Source organism: Argopecten irradians, chromosome 1 (genome assembly GCF_041381155.1).
Source record: "Argopecten irradians isolate NY chromosome 1, Ai_NY, whole genome shotgun sequence".
NCBI lineage: Eukaryota > Metazoa > Mollusca > Bivalvia > Pectinida > Pectinidae > Argopecten > Argopecten irradians.
The window spans coordinates 9,530,502-9,546,388 of NC_091134.1; the positions used below are offsets into that span (position 1 = coordinate 9,530,502).

The window sequence follows — 15,887 nt, forward strand, 5'->3', positions numbered from 1 at the left end:
TAGACAGAAGGTTACATATATAGACCTTATTTTCTTCAGATATCAACATCATTAATCAGTGATTGAATATGAATATACCAGATAATTAAACTTAAAAGATAACACCTACCAATATATAAGATATCGGAGCAAGACATATGCTTCCATTTTCTAATGCTGTTTTAAATATTATCATGGATTTTTCATACATACAATATGCAAAAAGAAAGGAAAACATCCATTTTCTGATGCTGAAAAGTCTAGATTTCAAATGTTTTTAACATTATCCTTAATTTGTAATACGTACAATAAACAAAAGGAAAGGGAAACATCTATTTCCTGATACTGAAATGTTAAGCTTTTTAATGTCTTTATCATGGAATTTCATTTCGTACACTTTGCAAAAAAAAGGGAAACATTAATTTAACTTTTGTGACTTGGGTGTGGGTACAGCGTACATATTATGCATGCTTAATCGTATTGCTATATCATTCGGAATTTCACGGAATTTGTCAATATTTTATGTAACATGTTTCATAAGGAATGTAGAATAATACATTTATGCCATGTTTTGTCTCGTGGTTATGTAATGGTATTAGCCTATTTCTGCTCGACAAGTGAAAGCCATATTTGTTTTAGCTGTGTTGTATCTATATATTTTCAAGGTATAAATGGTAACCATGGTGACTGAACGAAGGTAATAATTATATAATTATGACACGTTCCTCTTCTGATCCTGTGAATCAAAAGTATCTCAATAATAATAACCAACCCAATAATTTCTAACCTATCTCAGATATCAGATAACTGTAATACATCGCATGATGTTGGCATTGAAATGTATTATGTTGTAATTACGATGTATCATACATGTGATATGATTAATGTCTATAACGCCCATGTCTCAATAAATTATATATACGTACCATATTATCTACTTCACAACTGTTACTTAGAGGTATACCATTGTTCATTCCGCCTTTGTTTTCCTGTTTTCATGTTTTCATGTTTACGACATATTCATTCTCTGAAACTGTTTATGAATAGCTTATATTAATGATGTAATATAATTTCCAAGAAATGATGTAATTTTCCTTAGATGTATAATTTAGCTTACAATCTATTAACATTTCAAAAAAAAAAATGTTTACTTCATTTAAACTCGTGTAGTTAATGTTTTGTTTTGACAGATTACGTGTGGTGACTCGGTTTTAGTGACGTAGTTATACATGGCCAGTGGACCGTATCGGTTGTTTCAGTCCACCGATTATTAATATATATATATATAACAGTCTGAAGAGCTCCCTTGAATGGGGCGAAAGCGCTCACTAGTCAGTCGTTATTGTTTTTATTTCTTATAGATTTCGTCCGTAAGGATTCTTTCTTTAAATTTATCATATATATATATGTATATATACCTTCGTGTGTTATTTCGTGTAACAACCTGACTAGGTCATGTAAACAAACCTTATAGAAGTATAGAAACCATGTACACAAGTTCAGACTCATAGTTAATTAAGATAGACACCAAAATTACTAATTACTGACTATGAATCATAATCGTACATCCACAATGGGTAAATATGCTGCTTATAATCACCAAGTCAAATTAAAGTATTACTTAAACTCTCTAGAGATGAAAGAAGAGGAAGATGCTGATAATGACTTTTTGTTGTGCCACTTCTAAAACGTCTATATCAAATGAAAGCAGCCAAGAAAGGATTTTTGGAAATGTCACTTTATCTAGACTTAGTGAATGTGAAACTCAATGCTATTGACCTAATTATATTGCGTATTGGCAATTCATGTCCCATCGGAGTGAAACAATAGTTTAAAATACTATTTTTTCACGTCGACAGACTTTTATGTTCCTCCAAAACAACTAGCTATACATTGACAGCGGGATTAATCAAACGCTTACCAAGCCAGTCTTTACGAAAATGGAGGTACAAATATATGAAAATGAAACTTTAAAAGATGAATAAAATGACTCTTAATGTCGTGCCATAGATATTGCATAAAAAGCACATCCTTGTTGGTAAATGAGGGGTAAAAGTGTGGAGGTTGTCATTAGAAATAGCATTTTAACGACATCAGATAAAAATACACAAGATGTCATTGTGATATCAGTAATATGTTGAAGGATAACATTACGAACATGTGATCACGGTGATTTTGTTCCATTGACATTCCTGATCTTTGAATAAAACACCATTGATTCCTATAAACGAAAGACTGCACATTAAAAGAACAAGCAGACAAGACACCAGCTTCGTGCTAACAACCCAGAAAACTAAAGGATTAGAGGAAGCTTGGTAAAGATTAACCAACTGAACTACTTATTAATCACCCAATTTATATTAGGATGAAGTCATTCTTCACATACGTTGAACACGAAGAGAGCATCTATTAAATTGAACTTACGAAATGAGAGGTTGACTCGTTTTTCCATAATTCACCGTCAACCAGTCTAGTATATGGTGTTATTTTGCTGATTCAATCGCTGTAATTGGTAGAGTTTCTGTTGTTTTTGCAAGAGCATGGGTCATCGACACATCTGAACCGTAAAGAGGGGCCTGTTTCAAAACCATAGGCCATTTTGTTTTTGGCGCCTGTTCACTATGTGTATAAACAATGAATAAAGGAACAAATTAACATGGTTGCATTTATCGGCATGTAATTGAATGTCAGCGGAAAATTATTCCTTTCATTTCTTTCAAATTTGAACTTAGATCAGACCCAATTTCACGTACAAATTTGGCATACATCTCGACCGAAAAGGTCCGTTTTAATGTAGTTATACAGCGAGTGTGTAGTGATAAATACGATACTAAAGATATGTTTTCGGTGCAATAACTCAAAGTTGGAATTAATTAGAACGAATGAAAACAATTTGTTATGTGATGGATTGGTCTAACTCGTCACACCTTGGCGTCCTCCTCCGCACAGGAGGTTTATATATCTCACTGCGACAGGCTGATCCATAGTCAGTAACGTAAAGATGGCTAGTCGGTGGAGTACGATCGTATTGTTTATCCTAGTACAGGTAAGACAAACCTTTCTTTCTAAAATATGTACATGATGATAAAGTTGAATTTAATATCCTACTGGGACAGAACTCGTAGATAGCTCTAGCATTGTTCAAGTCTTTTTTGTTCACCAATAAACGTGATTAAAATGAAAATATAAACTTTTATATATACTTTACAGATGAAAGGGATATGGGTTTGTTAGAATTGGTGTTAGGTATAGAAATATTTTTTGTGTATTTTTTTTAATTGCGAAAACTATTATCTTAACAAATATACTAATGATATAGACGTATTCAGAATAATTAAATATTCTGAATGTCTAATTTATTAATTCCTCCAAATGTGACTAATTCACGTACCACGTGATACCAGATAACGTTATGCGGGACTAGTATCTCCAGTGGTGATGGAACGTAGCTCTTTGTAATCTTCCCGCTGAAATGACGTTATCCCGCGATAATGTCATTTGACTTCATTCCATCACCAATAGAAACAATAGTCACGCACAAACGTTATCGGGTATCACGTGGTACGTGAATGAGTCCCATTCAACAATAATTCCCGACAACAAAAATAAATTAAAAACAAAACATGAGACACCACAATGTTTGATGCGGTTAAAGTTTCACTTATGAGACGTGCAGTAAGTGTGTTATTAATTTTCAGGAATCGAAATTTGAACAACAGAAAGTCGGGATGCCCATTTCTGTTATAGACCAAAATAAGTATCTCCATTGGTACAATATTATAATTGTCCTAATCATCAATTGTCAGTTTTTGAGATTAAAGCTTATTTGAAGACACGTGTTGACCATTGTGGTTCAAAGTATATGAAACATTTACTTTCAAATATGTGTTTAGCGGTCTTGTTATTGTATTTAATGGCCAGGTTTTTTAAACAAGAGGATAAAATATGTTAAAATAAGGGTTTTAAACTAGAAGATAATATTGGAGCATATGAAATGGGAAAATGAATATGAACTTCCGGTTTCTTTTAAAACGTCCCTTTCCATTGTGCAATTTATGAATAAATGTTGATGTTGATTATCATCATAATTTACGCAAAGAAAAATTTAATAACATGTTGAGACTTAAAGTGTTGAGACGATATCTTTAATTTGATAAAGACTGTTTAAGAAATTATAAAATATCACTGTAGCATTTTTTAATTTTATCGGGGTATGAAAAAAAAAATGTTTGCAAACTGTGTGAATCCGCGTAGCGGATTCTCACAAAAGTTTGCAAACATTTTTTCCATACCTCTATAAAATTAAAAAATGATAGTATAAATGGTTCGGGTAATCTATTTTACGAGAGTCCAGGCAGCTGGTGAAGCCATAGCATTATGGCAGTTTGCTTTGTTGGTAAAAATTGATTTTAGTTTTTGATATCCATTAATTTTTGTTAGAATATCCTTAATGTGTCAACATCTATGTCGTATAAAAAACAGTAGTTCACATTTTATAGTAAATATTTGATGCATAATACATCAAAGAGATTATAAAATTAATTATAAGTATTGATGTCACTATTTGATGTAACATTATAGTGGTTTTTCAAGGGATTCTTTTTTCCGAATCAATACGCAACGTCAATGTCTCTGTTGTGACGTCACGATAACGTCGGGGTGTCGCGTCATTCTCGGATTTTTTTCATAGTGGTATGCAAAAAACATGTTGGCCAATCAGAAAGCCATATTTGGTATGAAAACAAAGAAAAATTAATTATAGTGGTATGCAAACAAAGTATTGACCAATCACAAAGCCAAATTTGGTATGAAAACAAAGAAAAATTAATTATTGAACTTTATACTCTTCGATTGAAAAGGAAATTTCGATGTAATACCACTTAAGTGTGGAGGTCGTGGCGCAGGGTGTGTCCGCAGATGTCAAATCGAGTAATATTTAACTCGATTTCTTATTTTGTCGGCACATAAAATATATTTTGTTTTTAGGGCGAGCATACTCTCACCCTATTCTTTTCCTTGTCGGGTGTGGAGTCTGTGTACATCCGCTGTGCGCAGGTTCCAACTGCGCACGTGATTCTGGAAGTCACTTTCTAATACCGTTTAATAGACTTCGCCGTGATTTACTGACACCAACCTTTCAAAAATAAGAGATACCTGTCAGCGATGTTCTTCTGTAAATTAACAATAATGAAATTAAACATTGCTAAACACATTCGTTTTGTGTAAATTTTACGTGGCGTATCAAACCTCCGAAACAATACAATGCGAATCAGGTTAATATAGTCAATAGAAGAAAGAGACGAAACGGATAACTTTTAGTACCGGCCAAAGACATTTACAGTGTTACTCAGCAGATTATATTTAATTTCTTTCACATCATCCTAGGTCCTAGGTAAACATATACGTTGTACTATCGCTTACTAACCCCAGTGACCATAGACCGTATTTGCTAATAAATATAATAATAATAAATATTTATAAAATCACCTAGCTTAGCGTAGGAGAGACAGAATAATATATAAAAAAAGCATTATATAATATCAGTCCGCGTGCCTGAGCTCTAATTCTGATGTACCCAGAAAGGCATCCAAGCACGACACAGGTAATTACATGTATATATAAGTCACCACGTGCACAGAGACTTGACAGTGTAGCGGACGACTATTTTGAACAGAGAAACAAGTCTATCGTATCAATATGTATTAAAGAACACAATTAAGTAATTTCACTTTATAGTTCTGATGACGTAAATCAAAGGAAATATTTATTAAAATACATCAAGGAAATAAACTATTTCCAAGGATAATGAGCGATAGTACTACGTAGCATAGGCTTATGAGTATATTGTATATATATGCGGGTTATTTATAAATTAGGTGTTACAGTTTTGTACGTGCAAAATATCTCACCACAGAAGCTTTATACATGATATCGTTCTGGTAATTAAGGTTTTAGGAAATAAATAGTGAGCACTTAATGCCTAACAGACATATTTCTAGGTTGTTTTTTTTGTTGGAATAACAGAACTTGCATGCATTCATGATATAAAAAGAAAAATTAAACTATACATTTACAGAAATATTTTCTTCTTTCTGCAGGTTGCTTTCACGCAGCCTTCAAGTCCTGACAACCAACAAAGAGGTACGTATTTTATGAATTTACAAGAGAAAATATATAAGGATATTTATGTGACTAATATCGAACTATTTGTCAATATTATTCTACTCTCACGAAGACGATTCTTACCTTTTCTCACAATTTACAGTTATTCAATATTTTTCATTTTCTTTCACTTTCTATTTTAGAATAATAGGCCGAAACAAATAGCATATTTTCTTTTTTTTGAGTATTAATTTGCTATGTTAAATATAAAATATATACATTACACAATTTAATCCGAAAGATAAAAGGGACATAACTCCGATTTATTAATTACGTTCCATCTAAGGAACGGTTTATATCTATATTCTGAACAGCATAGCATAAGTATCATATTGTATAAAATATGTTTTTCTCACTATTTTCATGTATTCTCAATACGTATTTCAATAACTAATCCGTGGAATAAAATGCTAACAATAAATTTTAAATCCCACTTTCATTAGTAACTACTAGCAACTGTCTAATTTCTTCAGAATGCTTCAAAAGTATAGTAATTTGACACATAACATGTACACTTTCCTTTTATTGTTTAGTTCGTATTGACAACATACATAGGAACGCAATGAAGATACCAGGCCCTAAATCACTGAGTGACAAAATCGCTATTGTTGGAGGGGGCCCTTCGGGAATCCATATGGCTTATAAACTTAAGGTAAAATGAATAAATTATGCATACGAAACTAGCTGCATTTTTTCATTATTTCATTTTTATCTTAACCTTTTTTATCAGGCACTGTATTACCCATAGTATTAATTACTTAAATGCCGTGATGTTTTTTCACCTATGCTAAGTAGTGTTTTTAAGGGAAACATATCATAAATACCTTGCTAAAACATTTCTAGTACAGAATGCTGATGTATCTGAATTACATGTAAACGTTAAGCACTACATTTGATAATGAATGTACATTTATTGCAAAGTTGCCAAATTATGATAATTGTATGTAAAACTTCATTTTCAGAAAGCTGGATTTAAGAACGTAGTTGTGTTTGAACAGTCAGATGAAGTTGGTGGGAAATCTCGAACTATTTATCACCGAGGGGTTCCGCATGAATTCGGGACGTGTTATGGTCATCCAGATTACGAGGAGATCTACGATCTAGTTCGAGAGCTCGATGCCGGAGAAATTCTTCCAATGCCCGCTCCCGATATGTGGGTCGATTCCCCTAAAGGCAAAGGTTAGCGAGTATCTTGTTATCTAGATGCCATGATATTTAGCGATTTTTTATTATACAAAATAAAATAAAATAAACAAATAACTAATAAGAAAATATAAAATCACAAAATACAAAACAACGTTATAACTGAATAATAGTTATTCTGATTTTTTTTCCAAATTATATATTCCAACACTACGTTATAACTGAATAATAGTTATTCTGATTTTTTTTTCAAATTATATATTCCAACAAGGTCTATGTCTATGAAGTATTAATTTAGGTAATACATTTACATACTTACCTCATCATTTTGAGTATACATAAAGATACAATGTTTTGTGTGTTTTTCATATTAAACATAAATTTGATTTATTTATATCTTCCAGTACCCCTGTCAACATCCCAATATTACGGATTGGAGGCCCGAAGGTTAAAACCTGACCTAGCTAATGGAACAGAACTTGCGTTTTTTATGTCAGCTATTCGGAAATATGTTGGACTACATAGACAATTCTTTGGCGAATACGAGGGAATGTTAATGCCTCGTCCGAGTCGCCAAGTACTAGCTGCGACAAATATGACATTTTTGGAATTTTTACGTAGAAACGATATTGAAATTTTAAAAGCGCTTTTCTTACCAGCGGCCACCATGCAAGGCTATGGTCACGTAGATGAGATTTCCGCGTTGTATGCCATGATGTGGCTCACGCCAAAATTTCTTTTAGGAATAATACCTCGAAACGACGGAACTCGGAATATCAAAATTCTCAGCAAAGGATTCCAGTTTCTGTGGCAAGAGATGAAACGACAACATAATCTCAACGTTAAGTTGAATAGTCCAGTTCTTGGAATCATAAAATCTAGAAATGGCTTTCGTATTGTTTACAAAGATTGTGATTACTATCGTTTTGAAAAATTTGATTTTCTTATGTTAACTCCGACATTAAGAACGATGGCAAAAATGATACAATTCAACAGAGAGGAAAATTCATATTTCAAAAGGTCTTTTGACTATTATATTATATCAACACTAGTTGATACTACATATGGAAAACGAAGCGGGGCGCCAACGGGATATTACGTCAATAATATATTAAGCAAGATCGATAATCTGGTTTGGGGATTCCGAGACTCCTATGCTTCGATATACGATATTACTGGAGCAAACTACTCGAGTGGAATTTACCCCGGGGGTTCAGATGGGAAGAAGGTAGAGTCTGCAATATACTACCAGGAGCCCCAATCAAGACCGAATCGGAGAACTGCTCAACTGGCGTTACGAGATCATATTGAAAATGTGTACCAGGCAAAAGTTGTCGAAGTGCAGAAACAGGTTGTTTGGGAGAACTACTTTCCAAGGTTTTCCGTCGCGGATATGGCCAGTGGGATATTATGGGATATATTGGACATGCAAGGGAAGTATGGAATCTGGTATCTCGGATCATCCGTGTCGTTTGAATCTCTCACTGGTGTCATGGGATACAATAACTTGATTTTAAAACATTATGACATTCCTACAAAGTAAATTTATAAATAACGATTTAATTCCTGTTCCGCAATATACCATGTGTAGCTCAATAATTATTGTCTGGGTGTATAAAAATATTGATATAGCAAAGCCTTTAGTATGAGATGTTGTGACCCTTAGTTGCTCATGCGTTTTTAGTGAAGTCCCTAATATTAGGTGTTGTCGTCAGAGCAATTTGACTGCTTCCAACACAGTTGATAATTTTTCAGTAATGTTTAATTTGGTAAGGTGTAGGTCCTTTTTCAGCATTGTGCAATACCCAAATGAACCAGGTACTATATGATCACATTTAAATGGAAAGATAATTGAAAATATTGAATAAATAAATAAACATTGAAAGTACGATAGAATGCCATTATAATATGTTTTTGTAAATTGACTATAAAATAAAAGCGAATTACAAAAAAATATATTATGATATGTATGTACATAATTTATTCTATTGGAGAATATTCTTTGATTCGTCTGATGTATTTCTATTACCATTTATTATACCATATATGTTTTGTAGGCGTTATACAGAACTAACCTAATGGAATATTTACATTTATCACATAATCCGCCTGATACAAGTGATTTCGCCCTTGTAACTAGTGTAATATGGAGCCATTCTCACTGGCTTGAAATTAATTGTGTCGTCAGCCAGAAAAAACTAAATGACGTCATGGAAATGACGTTATTTCAGGATAACTAGGCCGGCGGGACGAAATGGCGGCCTCTGATGGATGTTTTTAATACATTCTTTGTTATGTAGGTATTTGTAGTTATGTGATAAAAAGCATTTCAAATTTGTGTTCATTTCATATGAGATTTTATGAAACTCGTCTTGAAGTTTCTTGTAAGATCCTATATAGTTACATATTTATGTTTTGTAAATACTGTAAGGATTTAAAAAAAAATCCTCTGTCCGATGTCAATTCCAAACCCTGTCAATCAATGTTTTCTTTCTGAATAAAAAAACTTCACATAAATTACAACGAAATGAAATCATGTGTTCTGCTGAACGGTTTATACCTGTAGTCATGGTTAAATGATTACACGCGATGAACAGAAAGTCTTATGATTCTTTTTCAAACATCATATGGAACATTTGGTTTATAGACAATAAACGCTTATTGATTTAAAACGAATTTCTAACAGAAAACGGCAGTCTTGTGTGGATAGCAATGATAGAAGGATTAAAATGACCTGACAAATTACCACAAGCTCTCTGTGGGTCAAGAGTTCGAATCCATGCAAGGCGGTTGTCGGGTTCTTATTACAGTTTTGTGGGTTTCCTCCGGTTAATCTGGTTTCCCTCTCCTTCTGATCCTCCTTACGTCCTTTACTGACCCTCGCTGACCATAGAACATTGGTTTTAATTTTAACCAATCAAATTTACTGAAGCAGATCGTTGCCTCCTTCCTTCATCTTTTATAAAAGTTTAATTTGCGTCAGATGGAGACCAATACACATTCGGCACTGCTAAATTTGTATTGTACTTCGAATTCTTACTGTATAGCATCAATATTTTGAAAAAAGGGATGTCTAACATTTAGCTACTGGCACAAGTAAGCATAGTTAATTCCATATATTGTACCTGCTTGTTGTGTAATGTCTGTATTTATGCCTGATTTAAGAAGGGATTGGTGAGAGTTATTGACATATAGTGTATATAATGAGTATTCGTGTAAAATGATCGTACATAAACATGTATATTGTTGACTTAATATGAATTCAATAAGTGATAAAGATGTTTGGATATGAATTTATTAGTGTCTTTTCTTTTTTCCGTCGTTTGCATTGCGTACATATTGCTTACGCCAGTCATAAATTATTACTAATATTGTACAGATCTAGATTATGCCCGAGCAAAATTCTTCACGATCGATCAAATTAAAAGTAAACAAAATAACATACAGTAAAATCCATGTAACTCGAACTCGCATTCCACGAATACCCCTCATTCGTCGAACTGATTGTATATGTACGTTATTATTTCTCGAATATCAAATTCAGTGTAATTATAGCCGAATGTTTAACCACCGTGATTAATTATAAATAATGTTGATTACATTGCACTAATTAATTCGATTTCAGAAACAAATCAATACAACACTTCACAACAGCAATTTGCATTACGATAATAAATTTCCTGGCTTATTTTAGTTTTGCATGAACGTTTGAAAAGCATTAAAAGCTATTACGATCCTATGGATGTTTGAGGTGTTTCATAGCTAATCGAACGACAATAATCACCCTGTACAGTCGTTTGCTAATTTATCCGACAGTGATAGTGACGATGGTTTAATTAAGACTAATCTATTGACTATAGTAATCGGAGAAACCTTGCGAAGCTAGATATCAAGGACATCACAGATATATCTCTCTGTATACTCAAAACACAAAAGGCATGTTTGCGATTGCAGTAAAAAAAAACTCCCACACATACACACACACACACACACACAAAAAAACCTTATCACGTAAATTTATGTTTCAAATAGGAAAGGGTATAAAAGAAAAAAATAGGTCACATCAACGTTTAAATATTACCCGCATTAATCGATTTCACCCTATTCTATTTCAGCAGTATCCCTTATTTCCGGCCAATACCATTTACAAAAATATAAGGTTATGATAACAAGTTTTATAAATATTTTTTTTTTGGTTCTCTCAGAGATTGTCTTTATAAAGGTAAAGATAACCAATCTATTGTAGCGGCTGATGTTGGTGAATCTATAAATGATTAAATCCGTCTTTCTATCAACATGCTGTAAATGTTTACATCAGTCTTTTTATCAACATGCTGTAAATGTTTACATCGACCTTTCAATTCAATACACATGCTGTAAATATTCAAATCAGTCTTTCTATCTACATGCTGTAAATGTTTACATCGACCTTTCAATTCAATACACATGCTGTAAATATTCAAATCAGTCTTTCTATCAACATGCTGTAAATGTTTACATCGACCTTTCAATTCAATACACATGCTGTAAATATTCAAATCAGTCTTTCTATCAACATACTGTAAATATTCAAATCAGTCTTTCTATCAACATGCTGTAAATATTCAAATCAGTCTTTCTATCAACATGCTGTAAATATTCAAATCAGTCTTTCTATCAAACATGCTGTAAATATTCAAATCAGTCTTTCTATCAACATCAAATATCAACATACTGTAAATATTCAAATCAGTCTTTCATTCAATCACACATGCTGTAAATATTCAAATCAGTCTTTCTATCAACATGCTGTAAATGTTACATCGACCTTCAATCAAACACATGCTGTAAATATTCAAATCAGTCTTTTATCAACATACTGTAAATATTCAAATCAGTCTTTCTATCAACATTCTGTAAATATTCAAATCAGTCTTTCTATCAACATACTGTAAATATTCAAATCAGTCTTTCTATCAACATGCTGTAAATATTTAAATCAGTCTTTCTATCAACATGCTGTAAATATTCAAATCAGTCTTTCTATCAACATGCTGTAAATATTAATCATCTTTCTTATCAACATGCTGTAAATATTAAATCTGTAAATTTAAATCAGTCTTTCTATCAACATGCTGTAAATATTCAAATCAGTCTTTCTATCAACATGCTGTAAATATTCAAATCAGTCTTTCTATCAACATGCTGTAAATATTCAAATCAGTCTTTCTATCAACATGCTGTAAATATTTAAATCAGTCTTTCTATCAACATGCTGTAAATATTCAAATCAGTCTTTCTATCAACATGCTGTAAATATTTAAATCAGTCTTTCTATCAACATACTGTAAATGTTTAAATCAGTCTTTCTATCAACATGCTGTTATTGTTTAAATCAGCCTTTCTATAAACATGCTGTAACTATCAAAATCAGTCTCTCTATCAACATGCTTTAACTATCAAAATCAGTCTTTCTATCAACATACTGTAAATATTTAATCGACCTTTCTTTAAACATGCTGTAAATATTTATGTCAGTCTTAAAGTTATTTTGCATGCTAATTTTACTGTAACGATATGTCACTTAAACATTTGATATTGGAACATCGACATGTAACTTGATGATTAAGCTCCCCAAAAGCATACGTCGGACAATAAGAGAGCCGAAATCTAGGAATTATATATTCCTGACTGGTTTTGAATAAAGCGCCTTCAATCACCGCCATGTATATGTATGTATCAACATAAATTCCCCCGGCACCGGAACACCCGCCTATGTAACGGTACAACGAAGTCAGATACACCCCACAAGGGATTACTGGGTTTAGTGTCTATGCCACCCAACAACCAACTCTTCCAACACAAACTAACTACAATTTATATACACATGCAACCATACACAGAGAACAATTAATTTAACTATTACCATATATCAACCAGCCCCCCAAGGATGCATGTTCATTGACTTCGGGTTTTGTAGGATTCCGAATCGTATCAAGTAACTGACGTTCGACACGTCCTGCGCGTATTGAGCCTGGTACATGTAACAAGCGTAAACGCAAATGTATTTGTTTACGTTTTCCTTCTGGCTAATATGAGCAAATCATGCTGGTATATGTCCATAGATTGAGTATTTTAAACATCCAAATCATATATTTCCGTAATATATTTTGTATTTCAAATATTGTAATATGCGAGCATTATTTTCTTTGTAGATCCAGCCTTCTGAGGTCGACCACAGGTTTTGTTGTTTGAAAGTTAGTTGACATTTTCCTTTGGTTTCATAATTGTCGCGACGATGTTCGGAAGAGTTCGGAATGATTTGGCATCTTTCGAGCATATATTTCACGTGTACACGTTAAAAAGACTTTTTACATTTAAAACTAAAAATAATTCCAGTGCTGCAACTTTATAAAAGAAGTAAAATTAGAACGTTTAAAACTCAGACAGACAGAGAAAAATATTTATAACGCTTAAACGGTTTTCACTATGAAAAAAAGAGCGAAAGTTATAAACCATACAACTTTCAATCAGTCTTTCTATCAACATGCTGTAAATATTCAAATCAGCCTTTCTATCGACATGCTGTAAATATTTAAATCGACCTTTCTATCAGCATGCTGTAAATATTCAAATCAGCCTTTCTATCGACATGCTGTAAATATTTAAATCGACCTTTCTATCAGCATGCTGTAAATATTTACATCGACCTTTTTAACAAGCTGTACATATCTATCAATATGCTGTAAATATTCAAATTCGTATTTCTATCAACATGTTGTAAATGTTTACATCAACCTTTTTAACAACACGCTGTAAATATTTTAATCGAACTTTCTATCAACATGATTTAAATGTTGAAATCAGCCTTTCTATCAAAATGCTGTAAATGTTAAAATCAATCTTTTTATCAACATGCTGTAAATATGCACATCGACCTTTCTATCAATATGCTGTAAATGTTTACATTAACTTTTCTATAAACATGCAGTAAATGTATAAATCGACCTTCCATAGATAATAAAGTTTTAATTACTAAAAAGTACATCTAACCTAAACATTAAGATGTTTGCTAATTGATTGCTATATGATTGATAGTTAACAGAGTATAAGTAAAGGCATGGTAGTTCGTTAATGGACCGACGCAATATGACTATTCACAATACATTAACCTGTATTTACTGTGTGCTTCCCCATGGAACTTAGGCGAGAAAAACACAAAGACCATGTCACGAGATGCCATGTTTTCATTTATTTTTTTATATTTCCAATAACAATTGCTAGTTAAAGAAGATGTTTTTTATAGTTCATTGGATGCCATGGGCAATGTACAATTGTCTATCAATTCGTCGGTTAGCGTTTCGCTGTAAGCTGGTCATCCATGCTTGTTGAGAAACCACAAGTTACTGGTCATGAGTTCATAAACAATGTATGTTCAAAACAATGTTACAGTACATGAATGAATTATTAGGGGAAAGCATATCTCGTTAAATTACACGTATCACGACAAAGGCGTACGTATATAGTAATTACTCCCGGCTTCATCATTTCTTATTAGTTTTCCATCTTTTCAACATCAATGGAAAGCCTTAAGACTTGTAGTGGTTATTTTTATATTTATTTGCATTAATAATAAAAAAAGTTAAAATATGTTATTGCTCCAAATTTGTAGACGATTCTATTCAAGGTATGTATATGTATATATCTGTATTTGTCATAGGGTGACGGGTGCATTTCCTGACATGCTTCACCAGTGCTTGTTAAGTCAATGTTTAGTTATGTTCATTTTGATCATATATTATATTGCAATATACGTCCGGCCGCTGTGTTTTGTTTCGAAGCCTTGAATATAATGATGCTTTCACGGTCGCATTTGAAAATCAGTAAATGGGACTATTCACAATATGTCCATTGAAAAACTCCATGACAAAACACCACATCAACATATTTATAGTTGTTTATGTTTGAATAGAACTTTTGCATTGATCGATTTGGATGAGTAATCACCATTAAATATTCAATAATTGCAAAACAGACATGTTTTATTTATAAAATTTCAATTAGAATTTAAGTAACAAAAATAGAAAGACGCATTTTATTGACCATCGGTTAATATTAAATTAGCAATTCGAAATCTATTAATTGTATTCTTCTATCGTAAAAAACTTTTTTATTAGTAGAAGTTCACTGGCCTATATTTATACCAGTGTCGTCTGAGGCATGTCACAGTGAACACAGCATCCTTGAGCATTCGCTTTCAATTGAACTTGCAATGAAATCGATAGTCAATGTTATCCCAGCTTATGTAAGAGTTATTGAACCGTCTGTACTCAAAATAATGTTTTTCAATAAATGTGTATGTGTTTATGTGTCATTCTATCGGACGAACAATAAACAAATGAATATATTTCTTAAATGTTTAAATAATACATGAAATGAAATATATCCATGGGCAACAGTCGTATTGTTGTGACAAGGTCAAATGTGTATGCCTATGTAAAGTCGAATTCAGTCTAACCGGCGCTCTTACTACATACTTTAAACACTAGTTACCATATTGGTATGTTTTTGGTGACAGAAATATGAACGGAACCCTGTGGAATTACAACAAAAAATGTACATTT

General features: G+C 32.5%; 1 protein-coding gene across 1 annotated transcript; it reads left to right on the forward strand.

Moving 5' to 3' along the window:
- Positions 1 to 2,363: 2,363 nt before the first annotated feature.
- On the forward strand, positions 2,364 to 10,577 carry LOC138316905 (uncharacterized). Its single transcript, XM_069258554.1, has 5 exons — positions 2,364 to 3,025; positions 6,078 to 6,120; positions 6,675 to 6,793; positions 7,104 to 7,320; positions 7,689 to 10,577. The coding sequence occupies exons 1-5, from the start codon at positions 2,981 to 2,983 to the stop codon at positions 8,825 to 8,827; spliced, it is 1,563 nt and encodes a 520-aa protein (XP_069114655.1). The 5' UTR covers positions 2,364 to 2,980; the 3' UTR covers positions 8,828 to 10,577.
- Positions 10,578 to 15,887: the final 5,310 nt, after the last annotated feature.

Coding starts and splice junctions, on each gene's coding strand:
- LOC138316905 (XM_069258554.1), top strand. CDS start 2,981: ATGGCTAGTCGGTGGAGTACGATCGTATTGTTTATCCTAGTACAG. Junction 3,026..6,077: donor TATTGTTTATCCTAGTACAG/GTAAGACAAACC, acceptor TTCTTTCTGCAG/GTTGCTTTCACGCAGCCTTC. Junction 6,794..7,103: donor ATATGGCTTATAAACTTAAG/GTAAAATGAATA, acceptor CTTCATTTTCAG/AAAGCTGGATTTAAGAACGT.